Genomic DNA, 23895 nt, shown 5'->3' with positions numbered 1-23895 from the left:
GCCAATCCTGCAATTTCCCGACACGTGAAAGAGTTGAAAACCCAACCCCTGCAGGGGGGTCCGGGGGGATTGTCCCCCAGGAGATTTTTTGAAATACTAACATCAAATACACATTCTGGTGCTCTCTTAAGAAGAAAAATAAATAAATATATATTACTACACAACGTATTTAAAAAAATGAATGTCATTTTAGTTTTTTGTTACTTTGTTCTGAAAGCTGAACCTGCTGCTCCTCACAGAGAGGAGAGGGAAGAGGCTGTGTGAATTACTTTACCTTGTGGATAAGGGTGGATAGCCCCCATTGTTCTGTGTGTCAAAATGAAAGACAGCCCACACACCTATCAATCATCAAACCGTGGGGTCTTATAGTTGTACCGATGTATATCGAGATGTACTACAGCAAAAGTATTCTCCGTCGGGACTTCCTGCAACAACACCACGCTGTTATCTTGATTCTGATTGGCCAGAAGACATTATCAAAGATGTTCTATTGAGAAGACGATCACTACGTGACAAAAGTTTTCAAAACCGTTTCTAGTCTTCGGTATTTCCAGAAAAGTGGCTACTGAAATCAATCTTACTAACTGCTGTCTGTGCAATTTACTCCGCGCGAGTTGGCAGACTTTATTTTGCTTACTTTAACATCATTTTTCATGGTGGGGCTAAGCCATTTATCGGTATGGCTGTGGCCTACCCCAGCCATACCCTGACCACAAATACCTCATTCCTTCTGTCTACTTGTATCCGAAATGCTTCTCGTTTTGCGCTGTCCTCCCGTTCAAATGAAATCGCCGCCAATCATATTTCCAAGCTCGCGCCAGGGGGGGGTTACAAGGCTCGCGTCTTGTGCTGCATTCACTTGTACTCGGACATTAGAGATTTTCTCTCATAAATGTCCGATGAGCCACAACTTGTCTTTCAAAACAAAGCTGCCAAATGGGGTGGCAGCTGGGGTGGCAAGGCATTTTTCTGAGGTGGCAGCTGCCACCCCGTGCCACCCCGTAGAACCGCCACTGGTGCTCAAACATTTAGGGTTTCCCATTAATGTACCGGTCGCTACAGTGGAATTTTCTACTGCAACAATCCCCACGCAAATACACAGTGTACCCGCGACTGTTATAATGAAGGCTCGATAATCAGCTAACGGCATATAGGTTAAGCAGAGGTAAAGTGCTATTTTTATAGGTGGTGTGTGGACCTCACATAGGGGGGTCCGGGGGCAAGCTCCCCCGGGAAGATTTATTTTTAAATATTGAAGTTAAAAGCATCAATCTGGTGAACTTTGAGAGCAAAATGAAGAGATCTATGGATACATCTCTCAACACGATATGAAACAGAACTGTAAACAGATTTACTTTTTCTTTATGGATATTTTACAAATCACTCTTTTAAAATGTATTCTTGTTTTAATGTCATATAGTATTTCATACCTGTTTTTCATTTATTCTCTTATTTTTTTATAACTATAATGATCATATAAACGTGCCTCGGAAATAATTGTTTACATTAATGGTGACCAAAACGTTTGAGACCCACTGAGATAACACTGAGAGTCCTTTAGCTCACTGAGTCTCTCAGTCTGACAGGAGAGGACTCTCCTCCACTTTGTTGTTGAAAAAACTCCTTATATCCGTTAGCGTAGCTCGCTAGCACCAGAAGCTAACAACAACGATCTCCGGTACCGGTGCGCTCTCTCGCTCGCGCACACACAAAATGGCTCATTCCACACACACACAGAGCCGAGCTTTAATTAAACACAGAGACCCAGACGTAATATTACTGTATCATTATTTTCGAATCAATACTTTTTCAAATATGAATTATTATTATTATTTTCTTTTTTCAAATAACCATTTTTCCTCCTGGTCTCTCGCGCCCTCCCCTGTCATGCCTCTCCGCCCCCCACTTTGAGAACCACTGATCTAAATGGTGTGTCACACACTTACTACAGTTATAGTCATATAGTTAGTTTAATGAATCATCACAGATCAAATGGATGCTTTTGTCAGAATGATTGATTATATCGACTACTTATCATTCAGTAGAACTATTACTCCAGCTGGGCTGAGTTGAGTTTTATGGTACGTCCACACGGCGGCGTCGCGTGCTTCAACGGAGACGCTTCCCATTCACTTCGAATGGGGTGACGTCACGCTTTGCCGAACTGCATTGTGGTTCCTTCACGTTGCTTTGCCTCCGTTGCTCGCTTCGAAAGTTGAGAAAAGTTGAACTTTTCAAGCGTTGACGGAAGCGCCAGCCAATCAAATAATATGCCAGTACAAGCTCTAGCCAATCAAACTGCGTGCTTGTGTGTCCAGGCCGGGAGATGAATGTGATTGGTTGTTGGTCGCACACCAGACACGCCCACCGGCAAGCTTCAATGCAACGCTGCCTTGTGGACATACCAGGCTTGTTTGAGATGTGTTGCGGCTTGCCTCGAAAGTAGATGAGAATAGCCGATCGCAGACGGGGGAGTTCTCAAAAAGCTCGCCTGAAGTCGGACAGCTCCGAGTCGGCTTCTTCTTCTTCTTCTTCGCCTTCTTCTTCTCTCGGTTTTTTGGCGGATTGCAAACAACTTTATGGTGCATACCGCCACCTCCGGAGTCGGCTTGACTCGGTTTGCATTTATAAAGAATGCACACATGTGTTTAAGGAGACTTTAGTGTTCATAGGGGAAACATTTCAACTAATAGATATCATCATGTCACTTATTCATTATTTTTTGTTTTTCTGATGATTGTATGTCTTATTATGCAGTTTGGTTATGTGCTCATTTGTATAGATTTCAAAACCATACAACTGAACATTGAATATTGCCAGGTTAAAAAACGGTATCCCATGTTGTAGACAAATAAGAGTCAAAGGTTTTTACAGAAACAATTTGTATTAATTGGAAAATACTGTCAAAAACAATGACAAAAAGATGTTGCCATATTTATTAGGGGTATAGGATTTCACCTATGGAACATTTCAGAACAAATCTCTCAGCAAAGAAACCTTCAGAGTTTGGATAAAACCAGAAAGTTTTGTGTATATACAGGTAAGTGCTACTGAAGTTGAGATTTCTTGCTCAGGCATGAGGGAACTTATTTTAAGAAAACAGCCTTTAAAAATATACTACTGAAAGTCCCATATTTTGTAAGACACTTCAGGTGAATAGGGTAACAATGTTTAAATAATAAATACAACCATGAAACTTCCCCAGTTGATGCTTTACATTAGGACAATTATTTGTTGTACTACAAGTTTTCTTGCTATAGCCTACCTGTTTTTGCCTGGAGGGAGGTCTCTGAAAGTGTGCTTATTAAAACATTTTCAGTGTGCCGATGCTCTTTTTCATTTTGTTTACAAGTTTTCTGATATGTTTAACTATGCAAATGAGGATTTATCTGATTCTAACTTTTGAAAGAAATCTGCAGGCGCAAACAGACAATTAGTTAAATAAACACCTAAATGTGTTTTGGGTTTTTTCTTTTCTCTAGTATAAATAAAGACGTGTTATGGTAGCAAAATAACCCAAACAATTGTAATGAGTATGATGTTGCCTGTATTGTCTTGTCTTAATAAACTTAACAAATCTAAATAAAGGGAAACAGTTTGGATGGTTCTGGATTGAATTAATCCCTTACTAGATATCATGTCTCTTCTTTATTTGTTGTTTTGTCTGTACCCTTTAATCCGTCATTAAACAATTTGATTCCCCAGACGTTATCTGGTTTATGCATTACTGGCTGCGATGTTGGATTATGTTTATTAATGTAGTTATCACCAGAGAAATCTGCACTGCACAGCCTGAGCCTTACAATAACACATTGATTTCCTGTCCAAACTAAAGTGTGTGTATCAAGGCTTGCCATGGAAACTGTCTTATGAAGCAAACCACTGCCATCTAGTGGACAAACGTTCTCTATGCTTGGATACAGCATAAAAAAACAAGGGACATTGTACATTGTTCTAAAACACATGAAGGATTGCAACCTTTCTTGTCATGAATGGTCATTATTTTTCTTCTCAATTTGGAGAGAGGAGTTTAGGGTACAAGTGCATGAATAGATATGAATATGTTCACAAATATTTCAGTCTAAAATTGCTTTGCATTTTTATTTCTCTCCTCCATACTTTACCAAGACTAAGGTCAAATGTTTGAGTTCTTCGGAGTTCATGCCATTGCCCCTTTCTGAGGCTAATTGGCAGCCGACCGCACGCTTAAAGCGTCCCACAGGTCTGTTTTGTTTACTGAGAAAATTCAGCATCCTTGACATGTCTCTCTGCTTTATCGCTCTGTCTTTCTGAAGCAACTCCAGTATGCTAATCCTTGAAGACTTCCGCTCCCACCTGCCAGCTCTCATTATTTTCATGCTATTTTTGAGATAAACAGAGTAGAGTAGCTCTGCGCCACTGAGATTTCCTCCTATCATTCAGTAATAAAGATGGATATGGCAAACAGGAGAGAATACTTATCAAACATTTGCTAGGGCCAAGGTCGAGGTTAGAAGACACTGATCACATGAGGCTATGAAATTAAATGTTTAAGTTTAGAAAGTAAATTGTCTGACATTCAAGTTAATTCAAGTGGAACAACATACATATTACCTTTAGTACAATTATGTAAATCTATACCAAATACTACGTACTCATGTTAGTTCTACACCTTATTGATCCTTCTGTAAATCTGTTGTGTTAACCTTGTGAGCACGACCAATCATTTTAGCCGGCCTGGCTAAGATAACTGGATGGCCTACCTGCCTTCAGCCTTCCATCTGTGCACAAACTTATCTCGTGCCCTCATTGGTCATATGCGCCTTCCTGTGTGTTGGAGGAGGGGCTCTGTAAGGAAGTGGCAGATTTTTTCCGTTTGTTTATTTTCAAATTCTAGCGCACTCGAGCTGGTTTCTCCAAAATGACATAGGCCTACCCAACCTTTAATGAAACAAATACAACTTTAAAAGCACTTCACATTACTCACACTCTATGCGTTGTCGTTCATAATCATGTCTCCTACTCGCTAAGTGGCAGTGTCGCGAAAAACTAGGGTCCTATGAGTGCGATCCCAGGACTGCGGTCCTGAAACTGCAGTCTCCGACGCTGTAGTTTCATGCTACTCGCAGTTTTCGGTTAAAAGATACCAGAATCTAATTTTGAAGAAACTACCGAAGTGTCAACAACCCTTGACGTCACGCTGAGGTGGCCTATCACGTAACCTCATGGCGGTAGTCAAAAACAACTACGGTATATGAAAGCAAACAAACGTGTAACATTAAAACTTACCTCTCAACTGCTCGAAGTTTGTGTAACATTTACATACATGGTTTGGGGCAATTTTAAAGGTAATTCGAGAACGTGTTACCAGCAACAAGCTCCAGCAAATGTCACAGTCCCTCCGTCATTTCTTGACTTGCTGCTTCGAAGATAAATGGTGTTGCTTTCAAGTACTGTTGGAAATGTGCGATCATGAACACTTTCTGACGTAAACAAATAATTGTAAAACATATTAGTCTGTTTTTGTCATTTTGGGGTGTAACCTCACACAAATGGGCCATATAGGTAAACACTGAAACTCTGTGGCTAATCCCCTGCTTTGGTTTGAATGGATCCGAACCTGAATAAACATAAGCCACTCGAAATGTCTGCAGACACAGTAAGTGGTGCAGTCAGTGGTATCACGATACACCCCCTTACTTCTCCCTACACTTCTTGCCCTCCCCCATAAACTCTTGGATGTGCTTGGCCTTATCTCAAACACCTACATCTCCATGAATACAATTAACCCCTTCCCCCTTCACTCCATCCCAACTACTCTTGACCATTAACTTCATTAGCATGAACACAATTGCTAAATGGAGAAAAGGCAGTGAGCAAAAACTCAAGTCAAACAGCTGATTTCTAGTCTTAACATGCTGGCTCGGTTTGACCTCCCTTTTTGCCCATTCGGATCTGGTTACAATGATATTGTTCTTTATCTTTTGTACAGCACACATGTACACATGAATTCACTTGGCAAGGCCAGGCGTGTCCTTTGGGTCATAAACTATGATCATATACTGCTGACTTCTGTTCAATTAGTTAAACTGCCCATTTTATCTCACCCAGAGAATCAAATCAAGATGCAGTCGCTGAGGCATGAGATTAGAAGGAAAACCAATTGTTTCGGGGAAATTAAAAATGTGTTTTAAAATGTAAGATATTGGGGAGCATAAAACAAATGATTGCCTTAACAATTTGTCAGACATGGCCTGTGTTAATGAGCTGCCATGAGAAAACGGCATTAAATACCACATAATGAGAACATTTCAAGCAGGACTGAAGCAAAGGGATGATGCTTGTGGATGGTTTATTGTTATACAATTTAATAGCATATATTTCTTTAAGCACTGAATGAATATGATGAAGGCTACAAGTACCAACTTAGGAGATGTAATTGAGGGAAATAAATACAAAAAGGTAAAAATTATAACAACCTGTGATCTATTATATATGGTGGTCAAAAGTGTGTTTGTCTGTGTGGAGACTGGATGTAAGACCGTGAACAAACATATTCCCAAATATTAAAAAGGAAAAACAGGTCGTTTTGGAATGAAGGATAGTACAAAAAATAAAACATCTTCATTTATATTCAGCATTCAAGTAAAAAAAAAAAAAACATGTAAACATCTTTCAAAAATAGAATTGTTGGAAAATTCTAAATTAAACCGAAGGTGCATGATACTTAGAAAATACATTCAATACTGTGATGGGAACCATTTCAGTGCAAATAGATTGTGAGAGTGGCAAAACCCATAGTTTATATAATGCTCTTCAAGAGAAGCAAACATTCATTTGGAGACAACCACCTTAAACTTTGGTGCAAACATTTGTGAATACATGCAATAATTGAGTAAAGAAAATAAAAACACTAGAATCCTGTTTCCAGAGATATGAGACAACTCATCTTGTATAAAAAAAGCTGACTGAGAGAAAACAAAATTAAACAACCAGAAATCTCCCAGATCAATAACAAAGGCATCAGCAAAACAAATCATACATTTAAGCATCAACAATGTTACCACAATGAAAATAGAAAAAAAGGACCCTGAGTACAATGCTTAGCAAGGAATAAAAGAAAAATGGCTTCAAACGAAATCCACTAAACAACAGCTTTGAACTGCCTTTTGCCTGGAGGGCGTCATGCAGGGTTTAAACTGACCCACGACTCAGTCTCTTTTCACACACGTGCAAATATCCACGAGGGAGGAATGACCTGTGTTGGTGGGGCACAGGAAGGACACAATGCATTTAAATGCTAAATCAGTGTGCTTAACATTCTTTGAGAACATGAAACGATGAACAATACCGGTAGGTGGTTAGTTTACAGTGAAATGCACAGTGTTGCATGTGAGATTTCCTGGGCCAAGAAGTTCTTTAACAGAGCTCTTCATGATCCTTCTGTAAGATCATTTCAATTGCACAAATGGCTACCCTTGAACCAGCGACACCCCGTGATGCAAAGCTCGCTTCCACATGTAATATGTTGAGCGTGGGGTGAAGGGGAAGTAAGACCTGAACTCTTTAAAAGAGGGGAATGATTTCTCCTCGAAGCGTCGCTGCAAGAACAGCTTAGCCTTGGCCTTGAAGTTTGCCAGAGCCACAACGTCCATTGCAAACATCTGCTCGTCCACGGGGGCGTTGCTGTGAAAGATGTGCTGTGAATGTGGGGCATGGAAGGAGGGTATGGGGTTTTTTTCTAGATATTTAGGACTCTCGACAAATGGGAACTCATTTTTATCAATTTTTATCTCCATGATTTGTTTTTCTGGTACCGTGTTCTCGATGATCACGGGGATGTCGACCTTATCGTTCTGCATGACGATCTTCTTCTTGCCGGTCTGACTGTTACGCCAGAGCCAGTAGAAGCAAGGGGACATGGATGGGAACTTGAGCTTGAACTTTGTCAGGGAACATCTGGACTTCTGGACATGCAGCTTTGCAGCATCTCTTAGCTGTTTTTTACTCATGTATGCTAGCCTGAAACTCCTGTGTTTCCACCTGCTGATTCTCATTCTGGGAACGAAAGCTTGGTTGAGGTTAGGCAGAACCTGCAACAGACTTTTTGGACTTTTGTCGGCATCGGAGCTTTCCTCACTGCTACCCATGCTTCCTTTGTAACCTCTGTTGAACATCAAGGCTTCTCTCCTCCAGTTGTAGTAGGTTGATCTGGAGATCCCGGGGAAATTACTCTTGAAGATCCTGAAGGGGAGGGAGGCATTCATGGCAATGCAATTTTGCAGACAGCGCTTTGCTTCCTGCATGTGTGCTACATTCTGGGCCCGCTCCACATCCAGTTTGCTCAGGCCGAGGCCAAACATATTGGCCAGGCTGTCTTGGTGGTCCAGCTCATCATGCTTCGCTTCAGGCGAAGACCAGGCGTCTTGCTCTGTGTTTTCTCCAGGACTAATCTCTCCATTTGATGACGTTGAGGAGAAGTTTCCGCCGGATTTCAGCAGCTCGTGCTTCCAGTTGTAGTACGACGACCTGGAGATTTCAGGGAAAAACTCTTTAAACTGGTGCAGAGGAATGAGCCTGCCTTCCAAGTAGCAGGCTTGCAGGAAATATTTTGCCTCATACCTGGCTGCTGACTTTTGGCAGTGCTCCTGCGTTTGCCTCTTCCAGCGGTAGAAGGTCCTCTTGGTGATGTTGTACTTGTCCTTCAGACCCGGGTAAGAAAGCTGCAGGTCCTGGTTCAGGAGCTCCTCGCTCTTGGTAGGCGAGATACTCTTCTCACTGTCAGGACTTCCAAATGTTAGGTCACATGTCTGGACTAGGGCCACAAAGTGGTTAGGCTTGAAACCTGAGTCAGGCTGCATCTCACCAGACCACATGATGTGGAGGGTTGCTGGCTCACAGTTTTTAGGCCAGATCCTTGGGCGAATGAGGCGGTTGAAATAGGGTCGAATCTTAAGGTTGAACATGGGGTAGATCGAGTAGATTTTAAACTGCAGGACTGAGGACAGGGCGTACACGTGCCACATGTTGGCGTAGGAACCGGGGAAGCAGGAAGCTTTGACATCTGCATCAAAAATGGCCTCCAAGACAGTTGCAGGCAGGTTAAGCATGTCCTCAGACTCTTCAGCGCAGAGGCCAAAGCGAACAGCCTGCAGCATCACTTTTGAATCTATCATCCCAGACAGGTAGTATCTCTTCCACAGCACCATTTCCAACACTGTTCGTACCTGTGGGGGACAACAATACAACAATATTTAGCCTGCATGTAAAAACAGTCTGGGGCTTCCGTAAATGCGTTTTTTCTAGTTTTTCCGCATGTCTACAGAGTAAAAGAAGTCTTGACACATATAATTGAATGGCCATGTTTCATAACAGCAACAACTATATCAATCATCCGTGGCACAAATGTTGCTGTACAATTAAGACACATTTCCAGTACTTACAAGCAAATTAATTTGCCCTAAAACCTTACAATTTAAAACACTTTTGGAAAAAGTGTTTTGACCAAAATGTGTGTGTTAAAAACAAACATGACTGAATACAACTGTTGTGATTATATAGTTTGATGATGTTAAACATGTTTGACAACTTGAAATGAATCATTATTATTTACAGATTATTAACCACCACTGCTCACCTGTAGCTCCAAACTAAGTCCATTGTGGCCCACTAACAGCATGCTAACAGCATCAAACAGCAGGTTGCCCTCTCCTTTGCAGTTGAGAGGCAGGAGGCCCATGGGAGCATCGGATGGGTACAGGCCTTGAGATGTGTAATCCACGCCTGCCCACTCAGGGAAATCCTGACAGGGTGCCTCGGGGAGCAGGAAGGGAGCGAGGACCTGGTCCACCTCCAGAGCCACTCTGGTCAGAGCATCCAGGCCGGAGCTCTCTGTGGCCTCCTGCAGCTCCCCCAGAACAGAAAAAACGACCTCCTTCCTCTGAATCATAGCTGGGGATCTGATGAGAGCAGGAGAGAGGGGAGAGGAAAGTGGAAGTCAAGGACAATGGAGGAGAAGAGGGAGCTACTGAGTAGAAATGAAGTAATTTGAAAAAATCGAGAATAGGCTTAGGAAATGAGTGCATACTTAAAAATGTATCAGTAGAAACGATTACATAAATCTATCCAAATTCAAACAACAGCTGCTGCTTAATCAGGGTTCTGGGACAGTTGTGTCTTATTTTGGTAAAAATAAAACACATCTGATATGTTCTCCTTCTTATTTCACACGAATAATTCACATACAGTTAAGAAGTCTCTTCGTAAACGTTGTGCCTCAACAAATAACATGTAATTAAAAAGACGTGTCATTTTAGTTAAAGTCTGTTTTTATCATGAATTATTGTGTTATTTGAAACTAAACTAAATCAGTTCCACTCCAAAATCATTGTCACAAGGCCTACTTTAAACTGCATCAAACACACAAAACAGACACAAACAGGCTAATAAATTGCGTAAAACCATGCAATTTATTAGCCTTGACCCATACTCAACTAAAACTTCGATATTTACGCTCAGGTAAAGTTGCCAAGTTAGCGACCATTAAACAGAACATAAAACATGCATGTTGATTCAAAACAACACTTTACTTCTCATTATTTGTAACGTAAAACAATATTGCAAACAATTGTATTCCTACCTGAGCGTCCAGAGATTATAACAACAAAAAATGGAGACTTAAATTAAGTCACGGAGGGTTTCACAGCTGATACTGTTGATCTCTCTCTGGGAGTTTATTCCATTGTGTACGTGCTGCCTCAGTGTCCTGTCCTCCCGTGAGCACTGGAGATTTTGGGAGTGATAAGCAGTACCTCCCTTCAGGAAATTGTTAATCGTCGATTCTCTTTTTTGTCTCTGCGTCTATAGACACCTCCTTCAGTCCCTCCCCCTCCCCAAGTAGACTGCAGCCAGGGTCAATTTCAATGTGAAGTGTTAACAAAAGACAATGTGTCAGGAGCCATCAGAACACAGAGGCTGCATTGTAAGTAAACAGGTATCGGCAATGTTAAGTTTTAACAACACCTTTATGCTTTTCCTTTGTCAAAGCCAACTACAAATGTCAACAGTTCAGTTCCAAGGTTATTTGTAAAGAAAACTATCAGGGACCTTTTTGCCTCATCAGTATATACAAATGTGGATTAACAAACACAATGGATGCTTACTTGTAAGCCTACAAATCCTTCATGTTATAATATTGAACAGTCATTTTGTCTTAATTAACTTGCACTTTATTTTACACTATGTGTCTTTATTCCTACGTATTCACTCCAGAGACTGTTTGAAAGGGTCAGTTTGTGAATTGGAGTGGATATGTGCAGACAAGGTGTGGACATGAGCTTTATTAAAGGAGAGGAGGGCTCCATGTCTGATGCTTGTTTCTCCACTGTATGACTTTTAACACCTCCTCTCCTGCCTTTTGCAGGATTTCAGTAATCAAGGCCTTTTGTTCCACACACACACACAACAATCCCCAGCGACTGTCCCCACCCCCACTGTCCCTACTGTAGACCCCCCCCCCCACACACACACACACACACACACACACACACACACACACACACACACACACACACACACACACACACACACACACACACACACACCAGGGGACTGCAGCATTTGGCCCCCACTGATCTGTCCACTCCAAGCACTTGGCAGACAAGCTGGTGCCTGAGTTCACTGGGGTTCAAGGCTTTGACCTGAAGCTTATCAGCTATTTGGACAATGTGTGAGTGTGTGTGGAGGGGGTTGAGGGGTTACAAAAGAACAGGCACAATTTCAACACTTTGATTTGTATTTCTGACATTGTAAGCTGAGATAATGCATAGACACCCACATGTTAAAGGGTATGATAATGTGTGTGTGAATCAAAACTCCTTTCCTGGTTGATAAAGAGCTTCCTCTCATTTGTCGTCTTTGACGTGGCCTTTTTTTGTAGACTGTTGAAATACAAGCAGCGATATCACTGTTACATTTAACATACCGAAAATGCTGAAAGGAAGATCTTTGTAAGAGGTCAAAGAAAGTGTGTGAACATTGCATCAAAGAAGCGGAGAGGTATAGAGGTCACACTGAAACCATCTGTACAGCTCCCTTTTTCTTTTTAAAAAGGCCGGTGATTTCTTTGTAGCTTGCATTAAGAAGACATACCAGTAGCAGAGGCTTTTTCACAGTTTGTTATTAATAGAGATGCTTAAACATAACAGCGTCCTCGTAGAAGTGCTTTATATCTGAAATACACAGTAGTCTCATGATTGTAAAAATAAAGTATGAGTGGCACATTTGATGCATTTTTTTTTTTTCAAGCATTTTAAATCTCAGTCTGTTGAGCTTTGCCTTCATCGTCTATTCATAACGTCCCAAACTAAAATCAGAAAAAGGCAGTCAGCATTTTCATACTTTATAGCCTTTTTTTGAAGGATGAAATCCGGAAAATGAACACATTCAGAAACTAACCTCCATTCCTATCCTGGTACAAGCCCTCCACTGTATTTATCTCCCCCCTTTCTTGTCAATGTTTGTGTCTTCACCATCTCTGTAACCCCCTCAGACCCTTGGCTGTATCCAATCACACACCTTAGGTGTGTAGATTAGCTGTGCTGCACTGCACTGTGTGGGCTGGCTGCAAGCATTTAAAATGCAAATAGGTCAACACTGGGACACTGGGACCGGCTCCAGCAGTCTCTCACCTGCTGTGGCTGTGGCTGTGGCTGTGTGTGTGTGTGTGTGTGTGTGTGTGTGTGTGTGTATGTGTGTGTGTGTGTGTGTGTGTGTGTGTGTGTGTGTGTGTGTGTGTGTGTGTGTGTGTGTGTGTGTGTGTGTGTGTGTGTGTGTGTGTGTGTGTGTGCAGACAGGACTGTGTACTGGCAGGGGAAAGTAGAAAGAGTTTAAGACTGACTCCAGCTCTACGCCATATCTAATTTAGTGTGTTTGTACAGGCAAAATAGCAGTTTTGTGTCCAAAATGAAGTGCTGCACTGGGCTTTAAGTTCCTCTACCTGGTTTTGACACCAATAAATAAACAGTTCTCTCAGGGAAATCTGATCTAATGGAAGTCCATTTATAGTAATGTGGCTTATATTGCTGTATTCAACCTCAGTAACCAGCTTTTCTAAGACTCCAAATAAGATTTATGAAAAGTTACTGCTAGCTCAATAAATGCAAAAAGGAAATGTGAAGATATTTATTTAATTGTGTTCGTGACCAATATATTATATGGTCAAACAATGCAGGAAGAATAAAATGATCAGACTCAAAAGTGAACACATATCTTAAAAAATACTTCCACGTACATATTCTTCTCTCTCAAACTACTGTAAGGTGTTGTTCTATAATAACTGCAGACTTACAGTATACAGCCTATTGTGTCATCTTTTGATTTATTAAAGATCCGAACACATGCTTTGCAATAAAATCCAATAAAAAACACCATTAACAACAACTGCAGTAAAGCACAGTACAATAACACATGGCAGTAGCACAGAGCTCAGTAACAAAAATATGCACGGCACTTTGCCGTTTGGTAAGCAGACTATTTGTATCGGACACAGGCGTACACAGTGGAATCGCAATCATGGACCTGCAATCTGTCTGGGCTAACAGGAAGAATAATGTCAGCGTAGATCACATCGTCTGCGTTCACGACCTAAAGACACACAAAGAAACACTAATAAGGAACACAAATCACAAAATATTGCTCTGTATGTTCTTGAAAGATAATTAACTTACATTGTTTGTACTGATTGTGTAACAGGACTCATCCACCTGCCGTCCCACTAAAATAAAGATGCACAGAATCATGTTTTGGTTCAATTGTGTTCAAACTACCACAATACATGTTCAGTGATGTACAGACTGGTGTATATTTCTCAAGCATAGTTTTAATTACCTTCATGTTTGGAACAATGAAAACAGAACTTAAAAAATATTTGAAGCCAATGTACGTAAAGTGATTGCCTCAATGACCTCAAAGAACAGTTGTGCAAGGGATCTGTTTGAAAGGGATTGTGTGTATATGTATGTATGGACTAGTTTGTGCTAAGGTATGTGACAACATGTTACATGACAGCGCTTTCAAAATACTATTTCCATAGGTTGAGGAAGTTTAGGGGAACTTACTTGTTCTTCTTCTGTTCACAACAAACAATGAAACAAGTGCTGTCAAAACTGCACATCCCACTACTCCAACAGCCAAACCGATTGTGTTCTGGTTGCCACCTGAAAATGAAAATTACTCATCATCATTTCACAATTCAAATAATGTGTTGTATGGCTGAAACTAGTACACAAACTCCTCTAACCTTAAAGGAAGAGTTTGAGAATTATTTTGAAATTGATACCATTTTCACGACAGTGCTCTTCTATATAAAGCTAAAGCTAACAGGCAGTTAGCTTATCTAACCTTGTAAGACAGGAAACAGCTCGGTTTTGTCAAATAACCTACCAGTCCCTCTAAAGCTCAACAACTGAAATGGAATATTTCATTACTTTAATATTGTCTTAAAACTATGTGTGAAGGTGAGTGCTTGCTTGGAGTGAGTTTCTGGAGTCTTGTACTTATCCCAAGGTTAGGCTTTTTTGTGCTAAACTAAGCTAACTTTCTCGTAGAAAATCATATTTAAATGAGAGTGGTAACAATTTTCTCTTGGCAAGTAAGCGAATAAGTGTGTATCCAAAAAACACCCATTTAATATTTAATTTGAAATTAACTGCAAACAGTCGATTTGTATCTTTAAAACTCAATATCATACAAAAACCATGTAGTGCCTTTTAGTTCTCTTGTCAGGATTAATAGTTCACATTTTCAGGAATTTTTTTGGGTTATTGAGCTTTATTTATTTATGTATGTTTTACAAAAAAGTAAATTTGTATATATTGTAATTAAAGTCTCAGATTATTACTGTACCTTGATTTTCAAGTTCTAGGTCTATGACGAGACCTCTTCCCCTCCCTTTAGGAGCTACAAAGAAAAAAACATTTGTTATTATTAATAATTTGCATTCAACACCTAGTGGTCTACTGATCACGACAAATCATACTGACCTGGGACTCGGACCCCCAACTCCACTGAAGTCTGGGCCTTTCCATCCACAAACGCTATGCATCTAAACTTCTTGTTTCCAGGACTTTGAAGGGTGACAGTCAGAGTTATATCACAAGAAGACTCCCTTTTTATTGGTTGTTCTGAGTCCTCTTGTATCTCAGCGCCGGATTCATCCACCCATGTCAGTGTGACCTTGCGGCGATATGTATAGCAATGCCCGTGCTCTATGTAGGTGAAGTAAATGCACCGCAGCAACACTGTTTTGCCAGGCATGAGGATTAACTCTGGGATGGCTGAGGGGGTTGAAAAATGTGTTTACTGTTTGTTCATCTCACAGCCTTCTCATTATCAGGTGAAGTATACCATATCAACCCACACATCAGTAACACTTTAATCTTGAGAGTACTTACTGTTGAGAGGTGAAAAAACCTCTGGAAATTGTTGGCAGCGATGAAGTCCAACATCCTCTGCTGTGATTTGCAGAGTGCATTTTGAGTCTTCTGATGTAGCTGTTTTGATCCCTCCATCACTGACAATAGCAAAGTAATCACTTTTTTGGCTACTTCTGAGCTGCCGTACAGGAAAGCAGACTAAACCTTCCTCACATGGAGAAGAGCTTTGATAATTCTGTTCAGCAAGTATCAGACCGTCTTCTCCATTTACACCTGGTGAAAGAAAATAAAGAGGGGTCAGTTTTTCTCCTAGATATTCCAGATAAGATAATTAAACTATCACGAGATAAGATTTTTTCAATTACCTGTCGTGATTAAAAAAAACAGAAGCAGTCTTATGACAAGGTGAGCAGTTCCAGCCATCCTGTGTGCAAATCTGTTAGCTGTGAAACATTTGAGATTCACTGTTTGTCAGGTTGTTAGTGCATTTGTCAATAGAAAAAGTCACTTCCTGCATTTGCCAACATCCTCAACCTCCGTATGTTGAAAAGCCTAACTGCTATAGGTTTACTTTAAACTGAGTATAATGTTGAACAGGTTTACACATTTAAGAGCTCATGAAAGTCAGGGTTTAGTAATAGTAAATCGGAATGGGGAAAACTTGCATGCCTTAGAACACATTAACACAAAGGAGTTATTTGGGATCATTGAAAAAAAGGGTCCCATTCTCACAGGAAATGTAAGAAAGCTGTAATGTTCCAAACCTTTTGTTCATCTACAGATAAAAGCATTGATTCTGCAGGATGAAGGAACTACTCTGACATTTTAATAGACAATATAAAAATAAGTTTATCGATCAGTACAGACTCTTTTTCTCCCTTTTAAGTCCTGTGAGAGGATATGACCTTAAACAAGATAAATGGATAAATGAAGATGTTAGTAATGACCAGATTCCAGCATCGAAGTGCAATCTTATGGGAGATGGTATTTATAACTTCAACAGCGCTGTATATTTCAAATATGTCTTTTGTCTGATTGATATTAAAATAATTTTCAAGGTGATAAGGTATATAACTAACTAAACTATTTAGTGGTACATTTAGATTCAGATACATTGCACAGTGCAGCACCTTGCACAAGAGGTGACGACTCACAACAGACCTCACAGAGAAAGCATTGTTTAATTTTTTCATTACTTCTCTTAATAAGACTGAGCCTTTGGGATGTTCTTGCAGTTACCACTGAACAACAGCAGAGAGCACTATAGTTTAAACTACAGTTACTGATCCCTTTTCTACACTATTTATAATAAGTTATGTCATTTTGTAGCTCCCTGTGATCCTGTCTCACTGGAAGCTACACTTGAGGTTGGGTTTTTCAAAGTTATGGTTTTTTCTTAAAAAAGTTTGTTCAAAAGTTACCGTCAGGCAATGTATCTAAAATTGCAATCTTCATTTCCTAGATGCCAGTGGCCCATTATACAAATTAAATTGCCACCAGCTTCCCTTCAAAGCAACCCAAGAGTTTGATTACTTGTAAATAAATCCCAAAGCTCCTTATTTTCAATTTCCATGATCCAGTTAAAAACTGGTTCAATCGATTGGGCCATTAATTTATCATGACATATAGGTACAGCCTATGCTAACATTACTTTGTTGAATGCTTAAATGACCAGATGTATTCATACTAGGAGAACAAACAGAATATGAGCTCATACATACAGTGTAATGTACAATGTAGATTAGTGTCTTGTATTGAAGCAAACAAGGAGGTGCTTAATACTTTTTATTTAGTCATTTTTGCACATCTTCAGTGACAAATCTAGACAAAAAGGTTATGTGTGACTGTTACAAAAATATCATATACATATGTCTTAGTTCTTTTGGTAAAAATCTCCTCAGCCAGTCCAACTGATGAAATAGAGACTTTAAAATTGCTTAAACTTGGACATTCAGGGAACCACACAACCTTAGAATGAAAAATATATGTTATATGTTTAAATATATATATTTACATCAACACAATCTCACATTAATAGTTACATCCTTCACATATTGCATCAGCTGGACTACACGTTAGCTGTCGAATCACCATGTTTCAGATGTAATCCACTTTACAGTCAGAGGTGGAATGATTGATTTAACAAAAAAAACATAACAGAAATGTCCCTTTGCACTTTCATTTCTCCTCATCGCCCACAAACCAGTCTACAGCCATGGAGATGTTCAAGTTTCTCAGCAGCATTGTACAATTCAAACATTTCAATTTAAGCAAGAAATCTTTTTTATCCTTCCCGTGCGAGTACAGGTGTGTTACATTCAAAGTACTGAAAGTGCATCCGTGACTTCTTGTTCTCTAACAGCCTTTCAAAGATAGTCTTCACACACAACAGTAGTATGACTTGTTAAGTTTACAACAAGAGAGTTTCAGTAGCACCTACGATTTACTTCCAACACATTAGCATTTTAGTAGGGGAGCAACTACGATTTTTTAACAGATTTTCAACATTCAGGCATAAATAACAGAAAGATAAACATATGATACGGACCACGCACATGCAGAAAGCAGACAAGGCCCACTCGTTAACAATACCTTAACATTATTAAGCTAATATACAAACTCGCAAAATAAATAAACTGCAATAAAGCCCCAATCCAGAGGGGGAGGTACAGTATGGGTACACCAAAGAAAAAATACCTTCTATCTTTATCTTATAAAAATGTAAATAAAACGAAAATAAAGTGATAAGGGTCATACTAAATGAATTAGACATTTAGAAATCCCCTAGCAGTTTAAAAAGCTTTGAAAAAAAGAACTGAAAAGTATAAAAATGAAACAAAATAATGGAACATGTGAGGGGCAACATGTATCCTGTTTCACTTCTGGATCAGGCCTTTAAAGCAGAAGTAAAGTTAAAGTGATAAATAAGCTTCACATTGTTTGGTAAAACCTCAAATGCAATACAGACAAACAAACAAACAAACAAGATCTAAAACAAAAGGCCATCTCTAAATCCTGCTACGCACGCTTCAGTCCCTTCAATTTCAGTCAGAATTGGGTACTGACGTGCGCCGCATCGAGAAATAGTGCTTAAGTGGGGATAAGATTGTAGCTGCTATATGTTCATTTGGTTTAAAAGCACACAAAAGTGATAAGTTCTGCACAAAAAAAAGCTATATTCCATCTCTCTCTCTCGGCTCTCCACAGGATACAATTCAGTCACAAACAGGTGCTTCAGCTTCAGCAAAATACAATTATTCATATTATAAGGCAGGGAAAATGTTTCCAATAAACATTAGAAAATAAATGAATCAAAGACAATGATATAAACACAGATGCAGTTAAATATATATATATAGAGATATCAACCTTCAGTGCACACGCTACCTAGCCGCACCCTCACTTTTGTGGCTCAGTAACAAGTCTGGATCAGTGTAACACAAGAGATTTGTAAAACTGATGCAAAATAACTTAATTTCTTATTAGAGGTAACACGTTTACAACTCTGCATCGTCAGAGGCGAGACTGAAACTGAGAAAAATATACACTTATTTTCCTTGGTTTCCTTTTTAAAATGACAGACTGTTTTTGACTTACAATTGGGAATGACTAGTCTGTTGTGAGACTTAGTAACAGTAATAATAACGTTTTGTTTTTTTATGTTTGTTTCTTCTTTCCATGCTCTAGTAAAGTGCCCATGTTGAGACTTTTGTGCAATCACAGGCTGGAGGGGTGGGCCTGCTGCTGAAGCTGCGCCTGGTGACCCGTCGGGGCCAACTCGCAGTCTTTAGGTCCTTGCCCCTCCCCCCGAGAGTACATGAGGATGAGGGTGACGGTGGCGAAAGTGGCTGCGTTGACGGGGAAGGCTCTCAGCAGCGTGGAGGTAAGGCCTCGTGTGAACACCATGTAGCCCTCTCTCCTGAAGCTCTGCCGCACACAGTCGGCGATGCTGCTGTATCGGTACACCCCCCCCACCCCGTCCGCCTGCAGCCGCGATTTGATCACATCCACGGGATAGGTGGACAGCCAGGAGGCGATGCCAGCCATGCCCCCTGCGAACAGCAGTTTGGGGATCATGAAGCGGTCATCTGGCTCAAACCCGAGTCCACGCGTCAGCACGTCGTAGGCCAGGAAGTACACCCCGAAGCCGGGTGTCTCGCGGATCAGTGTGGTGACCATGCCTCTGTTCACGCCCCGCAGACCCTCCCGGTTGTAGATGCGTACCAAGCAGTCCAGGGAATTCTTGTACAACTTCCTGGAGGACTTCTTCTCTCCAGTACCCTGCAGCTGCAGCCGGGTTTTAGCCAGCTCCATGGGGCAGCAGATGACACACTGGATGGCACCCGCTGCTGCGCCCGCCAGAAACTGGTTCATCGGGGTGTCGTGTCCCAGCAGGCGCATGGTGTTCCCCTGGACTCCAAACACTATGGCGTTGATGAATGTGAGGCCCATCATGGGGGATCCGATGCCTTTGTACAAACCAAATAACTGTGCAGGGTCAGAGACATCGTATTAGACAACATGTTTTTACACATAGCCAAAATCTTAAAAAACAATTAAATGTAGGGTCTCTAGATTAATTGCAAAAGTTGTCTTTCACTTACATTACTCAGTTAATGGATAAAACAATGGTTTAATAACTGTTGAGGTCATATTTGGCAAAAGAATGTTGCTTATCATGCAATGTTTTCAGAGCTGGCTCCAATGCTAAAACTAATAGAAATACAATCGTAAAAATACGGGTTGAGCACATGTAAAACTCTGACAAGTTTTACTGTGTTTCTATGTCAAAAAACTTGCAGATGAAATCTAGCAGGCTGGCTCCTGTTAAAAGCAGAATATGTTCTAGTGTAAACAACACATGTAGCCAACTTCATCGAACAATTTCTGTCTTTCTGTAATAAAGGTGCCTGCAGTAAACGTGAACAAAATGACCTGAAGCTTCCAAAGCAAAGATCCTGAGAAACACTGCTCCTTCAGTTCACCTTGTCACAAAATATGTTTTTCACCACCACCCTTCAACAGCTAATAGATATTCTGACATTTGGAATAGAAAATCCTGTGATGTAAATATACTCCCTGGGCTAAAAATAACTGATCTAATTGTTAACAAAAAGAAAAAGATCACAATGTTAACACCGAAAGTGAAAACATTTTAAAACCGGGGAAAATCAATGGACAAGTCTGAACCCTCACCTAGAGTATCCAAGTATCCCACACTTAGGCCTCACTAATTAAAGTTCCGTCTTAAAATGAAGAGTGACATAACTCTCAGTTCACTCTGACCTCACTACCTTTAAACAAGTAGAGGCCACAACGGCCATGTTGGCCGTACTTTGCTAAAGATAGATTCTGTCTAACTTAAGTTAGCTGACCTAGAAGACACCGTGTATATAACCTAACCATAGATACTTATCGGTTATATTACAGCACGCATTAGAATTGGATTAGCATGGGAAATAAAACCACGTACCGTCTCCTGCCGAATGATGGACTGGAAACAGTGAAAGGTCCCACGGTACAGAGGCTTGTCCACACTCTGGACTTGCAGCCTCACCTGGAAAACAAGAAACATCAGTCTGTTAAAGCCAGAAAAAACACAGGTATACATTCATATGTTTAAAGGTACAGAGTATAGCCTAAAATGGCTTGTTATATAACCCGGTAATAAACAGTATTCTGTTCAAGAAAAAAAGCACTTGGCCCACCTTAACCGTGTCAAATGGGTGTCCAACCAAGACTCCAGCAGCCCCTGCAGACAAGAGGAACAACATATTTAATCACAATAAATTGTACAAAAATAGACGTAATGATAATTTTAACATGATTTTCATAAAAGAATACTAAAATTATTATGGTGATTTTTACATCATTTACATTTTCTTAAAGACAATAAAAAATGGCTATGGTTTAAGGATTTGTACCAAATAAAGATATTTATTTAAGTCTGTAGAATATGGTTTGTTGTCAAGCAAATATTTGATTAAAAATGTTATTTTGACAAACATTGCAGCCTGAATTATTAATTATTTGCCTCATGCAATTCCAAAAAAGCAATGATGCCCACATTTGGATGAATTGTTCAGCCCTAATGGACACATTCATTCAATCAAATAGTTCAATTTTTGTTAATAAATTAATGACACCACAATTTAAAAAGAAAAAAATTCTATTAGGCTTCAATCTTCAGAATCATCAACACAGTAGGTGCCCAATGGTATCATAATCATAAAGCCAAACTTGTGGGAGTTAAATACAAAGGTGTTTCAGATATTTAAGCACACACTAACACTGGTTGTTTTGCACATCTGTCACTAAGCGTAATGTTATTTACTGCCAGCTCTGCCTTTTTGCACACAGTCCAAACATCTGCTAAGTCTTTATATTGCTTTATAAACACTTTTTCTGATTACTTTAGCACAAACACATCAGGCCTGTTTAGTTCTTGGCATATTTTACTCGTGTTTGAAGGCCAAACCTCTTGCTGCTGGCACTGTTGTATAATTTTAGAGCGTTCCACCATCTCCTCCAGGGTAACACTACATTATCACCCTCTAAACTTTATTTGGAGCGCCTGTAAAAGTTACATAAGCTGTGCTTGTGAATCACATGCCCAAGTTCTGATGCCAGATTGGGCTTCTGATCTCAGTCTCCATTGAAACTTTATTACAGTTCCTGGAAAGGCCACAAACAACATTAGGCTTTAACCACAAAACAAAAAGAATCTAAACTCAATCCAAAATAGGACAGCATTTGGGTTTTACAGGCAATGTGAATATCTAAATTTGCCTTAATTGAGATATTTTGCCAACAGTTTCATTTAGTTACTGGCCCACTGTGTCACAACAGTAAACAAACCACAGGAAGCTTATCCGTCATAAGCACCTGCTGTGTGACTTATTTGTGAAAAGGCCCAATCAGGAATGAGTCCCAACTGTAATCTAGGAAAAGAACACAAGCAGGCGTGGGTTTGACACAATGCTGATTGGTAATTGACCTCATTGCACTGCTCTGATCCTAGTGCTGGGAAAACAACCGGACGAGTGTGTTTAATCATAGCTGCTAAAACAGTTTTATTTAGTGTGTCAAGAGCCAGCTTTGAATGCCAAAGCAAGCTGGTTTAAATGTCAACATCAGTGGTTTCAAATGTAAAGCTTTCGTTTTGACCAAAACAAGAACAAAGTGATCCTTAGTCGTCAGCAGCAGCAAGCTTCCCATTTCCCTGAATTGTACCACACTGAGAGGGGTGGGATGTGCCATGAAAGTCAGCGTTAAGGAAAGAAAGCACGGGATTGATCTGCGGTTTGGGGCTGTGTAGATTCACGTCATCTGCATATGGTGTGTGGAAACTTTAAACAGCCAAGCCATCTTAGCGTTAAAGCTCAGGTTGCACTTATGTAATGTTTGCATGCTTGAGATTCTCAACAGGGTGTCCAAGTGGAGGGACACCAGGGAGAAATGCAGAAGGTTGGAGCATCCTTGGTTAGCAAGCACCTGAAATGTTTTTCCCATGTTAACTTCAAATTCTGTATTCAAAAAGTGTGTAACATAACATGTATTAAGTGTTTTGCTATTAAAAACACTACTGTAGGACAACAAGGAAAATGTTCACAGGAAGTGAGCTCTCCAAAATATTTCATATTTTCATCCTCTACTTGACCCTGGAGGTAAGGCAGAGTCATTTACAGCTTTTCTCAAAGTGAAAGTTTGCAACCAGGTCAAGTACAATCAGAGGTATTTACAACACTTGCTAAAGAATGACTTCCTGTGGTGGAATTTTCAAAAATGCACTTGTAATCTTGAGATATAGTCGCATCACAATGGTAGAGATGGTTCATGTTTTTTAACTGTTACAAGAGAATAACAAATTGGTATTTCACTACATATATGTTAATATAATTCCTCACATCAAGGTTGTCAAATGTACTCATCTAACACAATATAAATGACTCACCTCCGATGCATCCAGCAACGAAGTCCATCGTCGCTCTTCAACGTCCCCTGACAGTAGCGGAAGATGGACTAAATATTACCTACCGTGAAACAGACAGTTACAGTCACCAACTGTGTAATCTACCGTTAGGTAGACTGATTGACACTTTCAGTTAGCGTCTATGTTAGCTAGCGCTGGCTAGCTATGTCCTAGTCCCCCTCTATGACCTGACAACAACCTACAGATGCAGCCAATATGTGTAATGTGGGTCGTATTACTAAGCTTGTCCTCTAATTATCCTCACAATACTCTCCTGTTGACCTTCTCAGTGAACTGTTCTGGCGTTAACAGTCAATGCAGACAGCCTCACCGCTAAAGCTGTCTATCAAGAAGGTTTATTCTAGCAAGCTAACTAGCGTCGCCGGAAATAATTAGTACTGGGCGGGATTTACCCGCCTCGCTAGAGTTTCTATCCAATCCGGATGAAGAGTTGCCGCCGACACCCCGCTTCAGACGTAATCCTCGTCACTCATTGGCTGCTCAGCACAA

The 23895-nt window shown here is 40.2% G+C and overlaps 3 protein-coding genes across 4 annotated transcripts; all 3 read right to left on the bottom strand.

Annotated features, from left to right (window-relative positions):
• Positions 1-6314: 6314 nt before the first annotated feature.
• vrtn (vertebrae development associated) lies at positions 6315-10821 on the bottom strand. 2 transcript variants are annotated; one of them, XM_079645561.1, is made up of 4 exons: positions 10619-10821; positions 9617-9938; positions 8602-9206; positions 6315-8508 (listed from the first exon to the last, which is right to left on the bottom strand). In XM_079645561.1, the coding sequence occupies exons 2-4, from the start codon at positions 9926-9928 to the stop codon at positions 7452-7454; spliced, it is 1974 nt and encodes a 657-aa protein (XP_079501687.1). In that variant the 5' UTR covers positions 9929-9938; positions 10619-10821; the 3' UTR covers positions 6315-7451. The 2 variants fall into 2 exon arrangements, with proteins under 2 accessions (XP_079501687.1, XP_079501686.1); XM_079645560.1 differs by having other exon boundaries at positions 6315-9206.
• A 2362-nt stretch (positions 10822-13183) lies between these two features.
• On the bottom strand, positions 13184-15945 carry LOC307016118 (uncharacterized protein). The gene is made up of 7 exons (XM_079645156.1): positions 15779-15945; positions 15432-15686; positions 15021-15314; positions 14884-14937; positions 14097-14195; positions 13707-13753; positions 13184-13623 (listed from the first exon to the last, which is right to left on the bottom strand). Exons 1-7 carry the CDS (start codon positions 15834-15836, stop codon positions 13510-13512), a joined length of 921 nt encoding a protein of 306 aa, XP_079501282.1. The 5' UTR covers positions 15837-15945; the 3' UTR covers positions 13184-13509.
• Positions 15946-17185: 1240 nt separating this feature from the next.
• Positions 17186-23774, bottom strand: LOC307017120 (mitochondrial basic amino acids transporter-like). The gene is made up of 4 exons (XM_079646623.1): positions 23368-23774; positions 21122-21165; positions 20887-20970; positions 17186-19901 (listed from the first exon to the last, which is right to left on the bottom strand). Exons 1-4 carry the CDS (start codon positions 23393-23395, stop codon positions 19131-19133), a joined length of 927 nt encoding a protein of 308 aa, XP_079502749.1. The 5' UTR covers positions 23396-23774; the 3' UTR covers positions 17186-19130.
• Positions 23775-23895: the final 121 nt, after the last annotated feature.

The sequence above is a fragment of the Notothenia rossii genome (assembly GCF_949606895.1).
Source record: "Notothenia rossii genome assembly, chromosome: 8".
Classification (NCBI taxonomy): Eukaryota; Metazoa; Chordata; class Actinopteri; order Perciformes; family Nototheniidae; genus Notothenia; species Notothenia rossii.
This window is presented reverse-complemented; position numbering and strand designations above follow the sequence as displayed.

Excerpts from the sequence above, each read along its gene's own strand:
- vrtn (XM_079645560.1), bottom strand. The coding sequence starts at position 9,928 with ATGATTCAGAGGAAGGAGGTCGTTTTTTCTGTTCTGGGGGAGCTGCAG. Across the intron at positions 9,207-9,616 it reads GACTTAGTTTGGAGCTACAG|GTACGAACAGTGTTGGAAAT; the intron begins GTGAGCAGTGGT and ends TGTCCCCCACAG.
- LOC307016118 (XM_079645156.1), bottom strand. The coding sequence starts at position 15,836 with ATGGCTGGAACTGCTCACCTTGTCATAAGACTGCTTCTGTTTTTTTTA. Across the intron at positions 15,315-15,431 it reads GGTTTTTTCACCTCTCAACA|CCATCCCAGAGTTAATCCTC; the intron begins GTAAGTACTCTC and ends CAACCCCCTCAG. Across the intron at positions 13,624-13,706 it reads ACACAATCAGTACAAACAAT|GTCGTGAACGCAGACGATGT; the intron begins GTAAGTTAATTA and ends GTGTGTCTTTAG.
- LOC307017120 (XM_079646623.1), bottom strand. The coding sequence starts at position 23,395 with ATGGACTTCGTTGCTGGATGCATCGGAG. Across the intron at positions 21,166-23,367 it reads CGTTGCTGGATGCATCGGAG|GGGCTGCTGGAGTCTTGGTT; the intron begins GTGAGTCATTTA and ends TCTTGTCTGCAG. Across the intron at positions 19,902-20,886 it reads CCATCATTCGGCAGGAGACG|TTATTTGGTTTGTACAAAGG; the intron begins GTACGTGGTTTT and ends GACCCTGCACAG.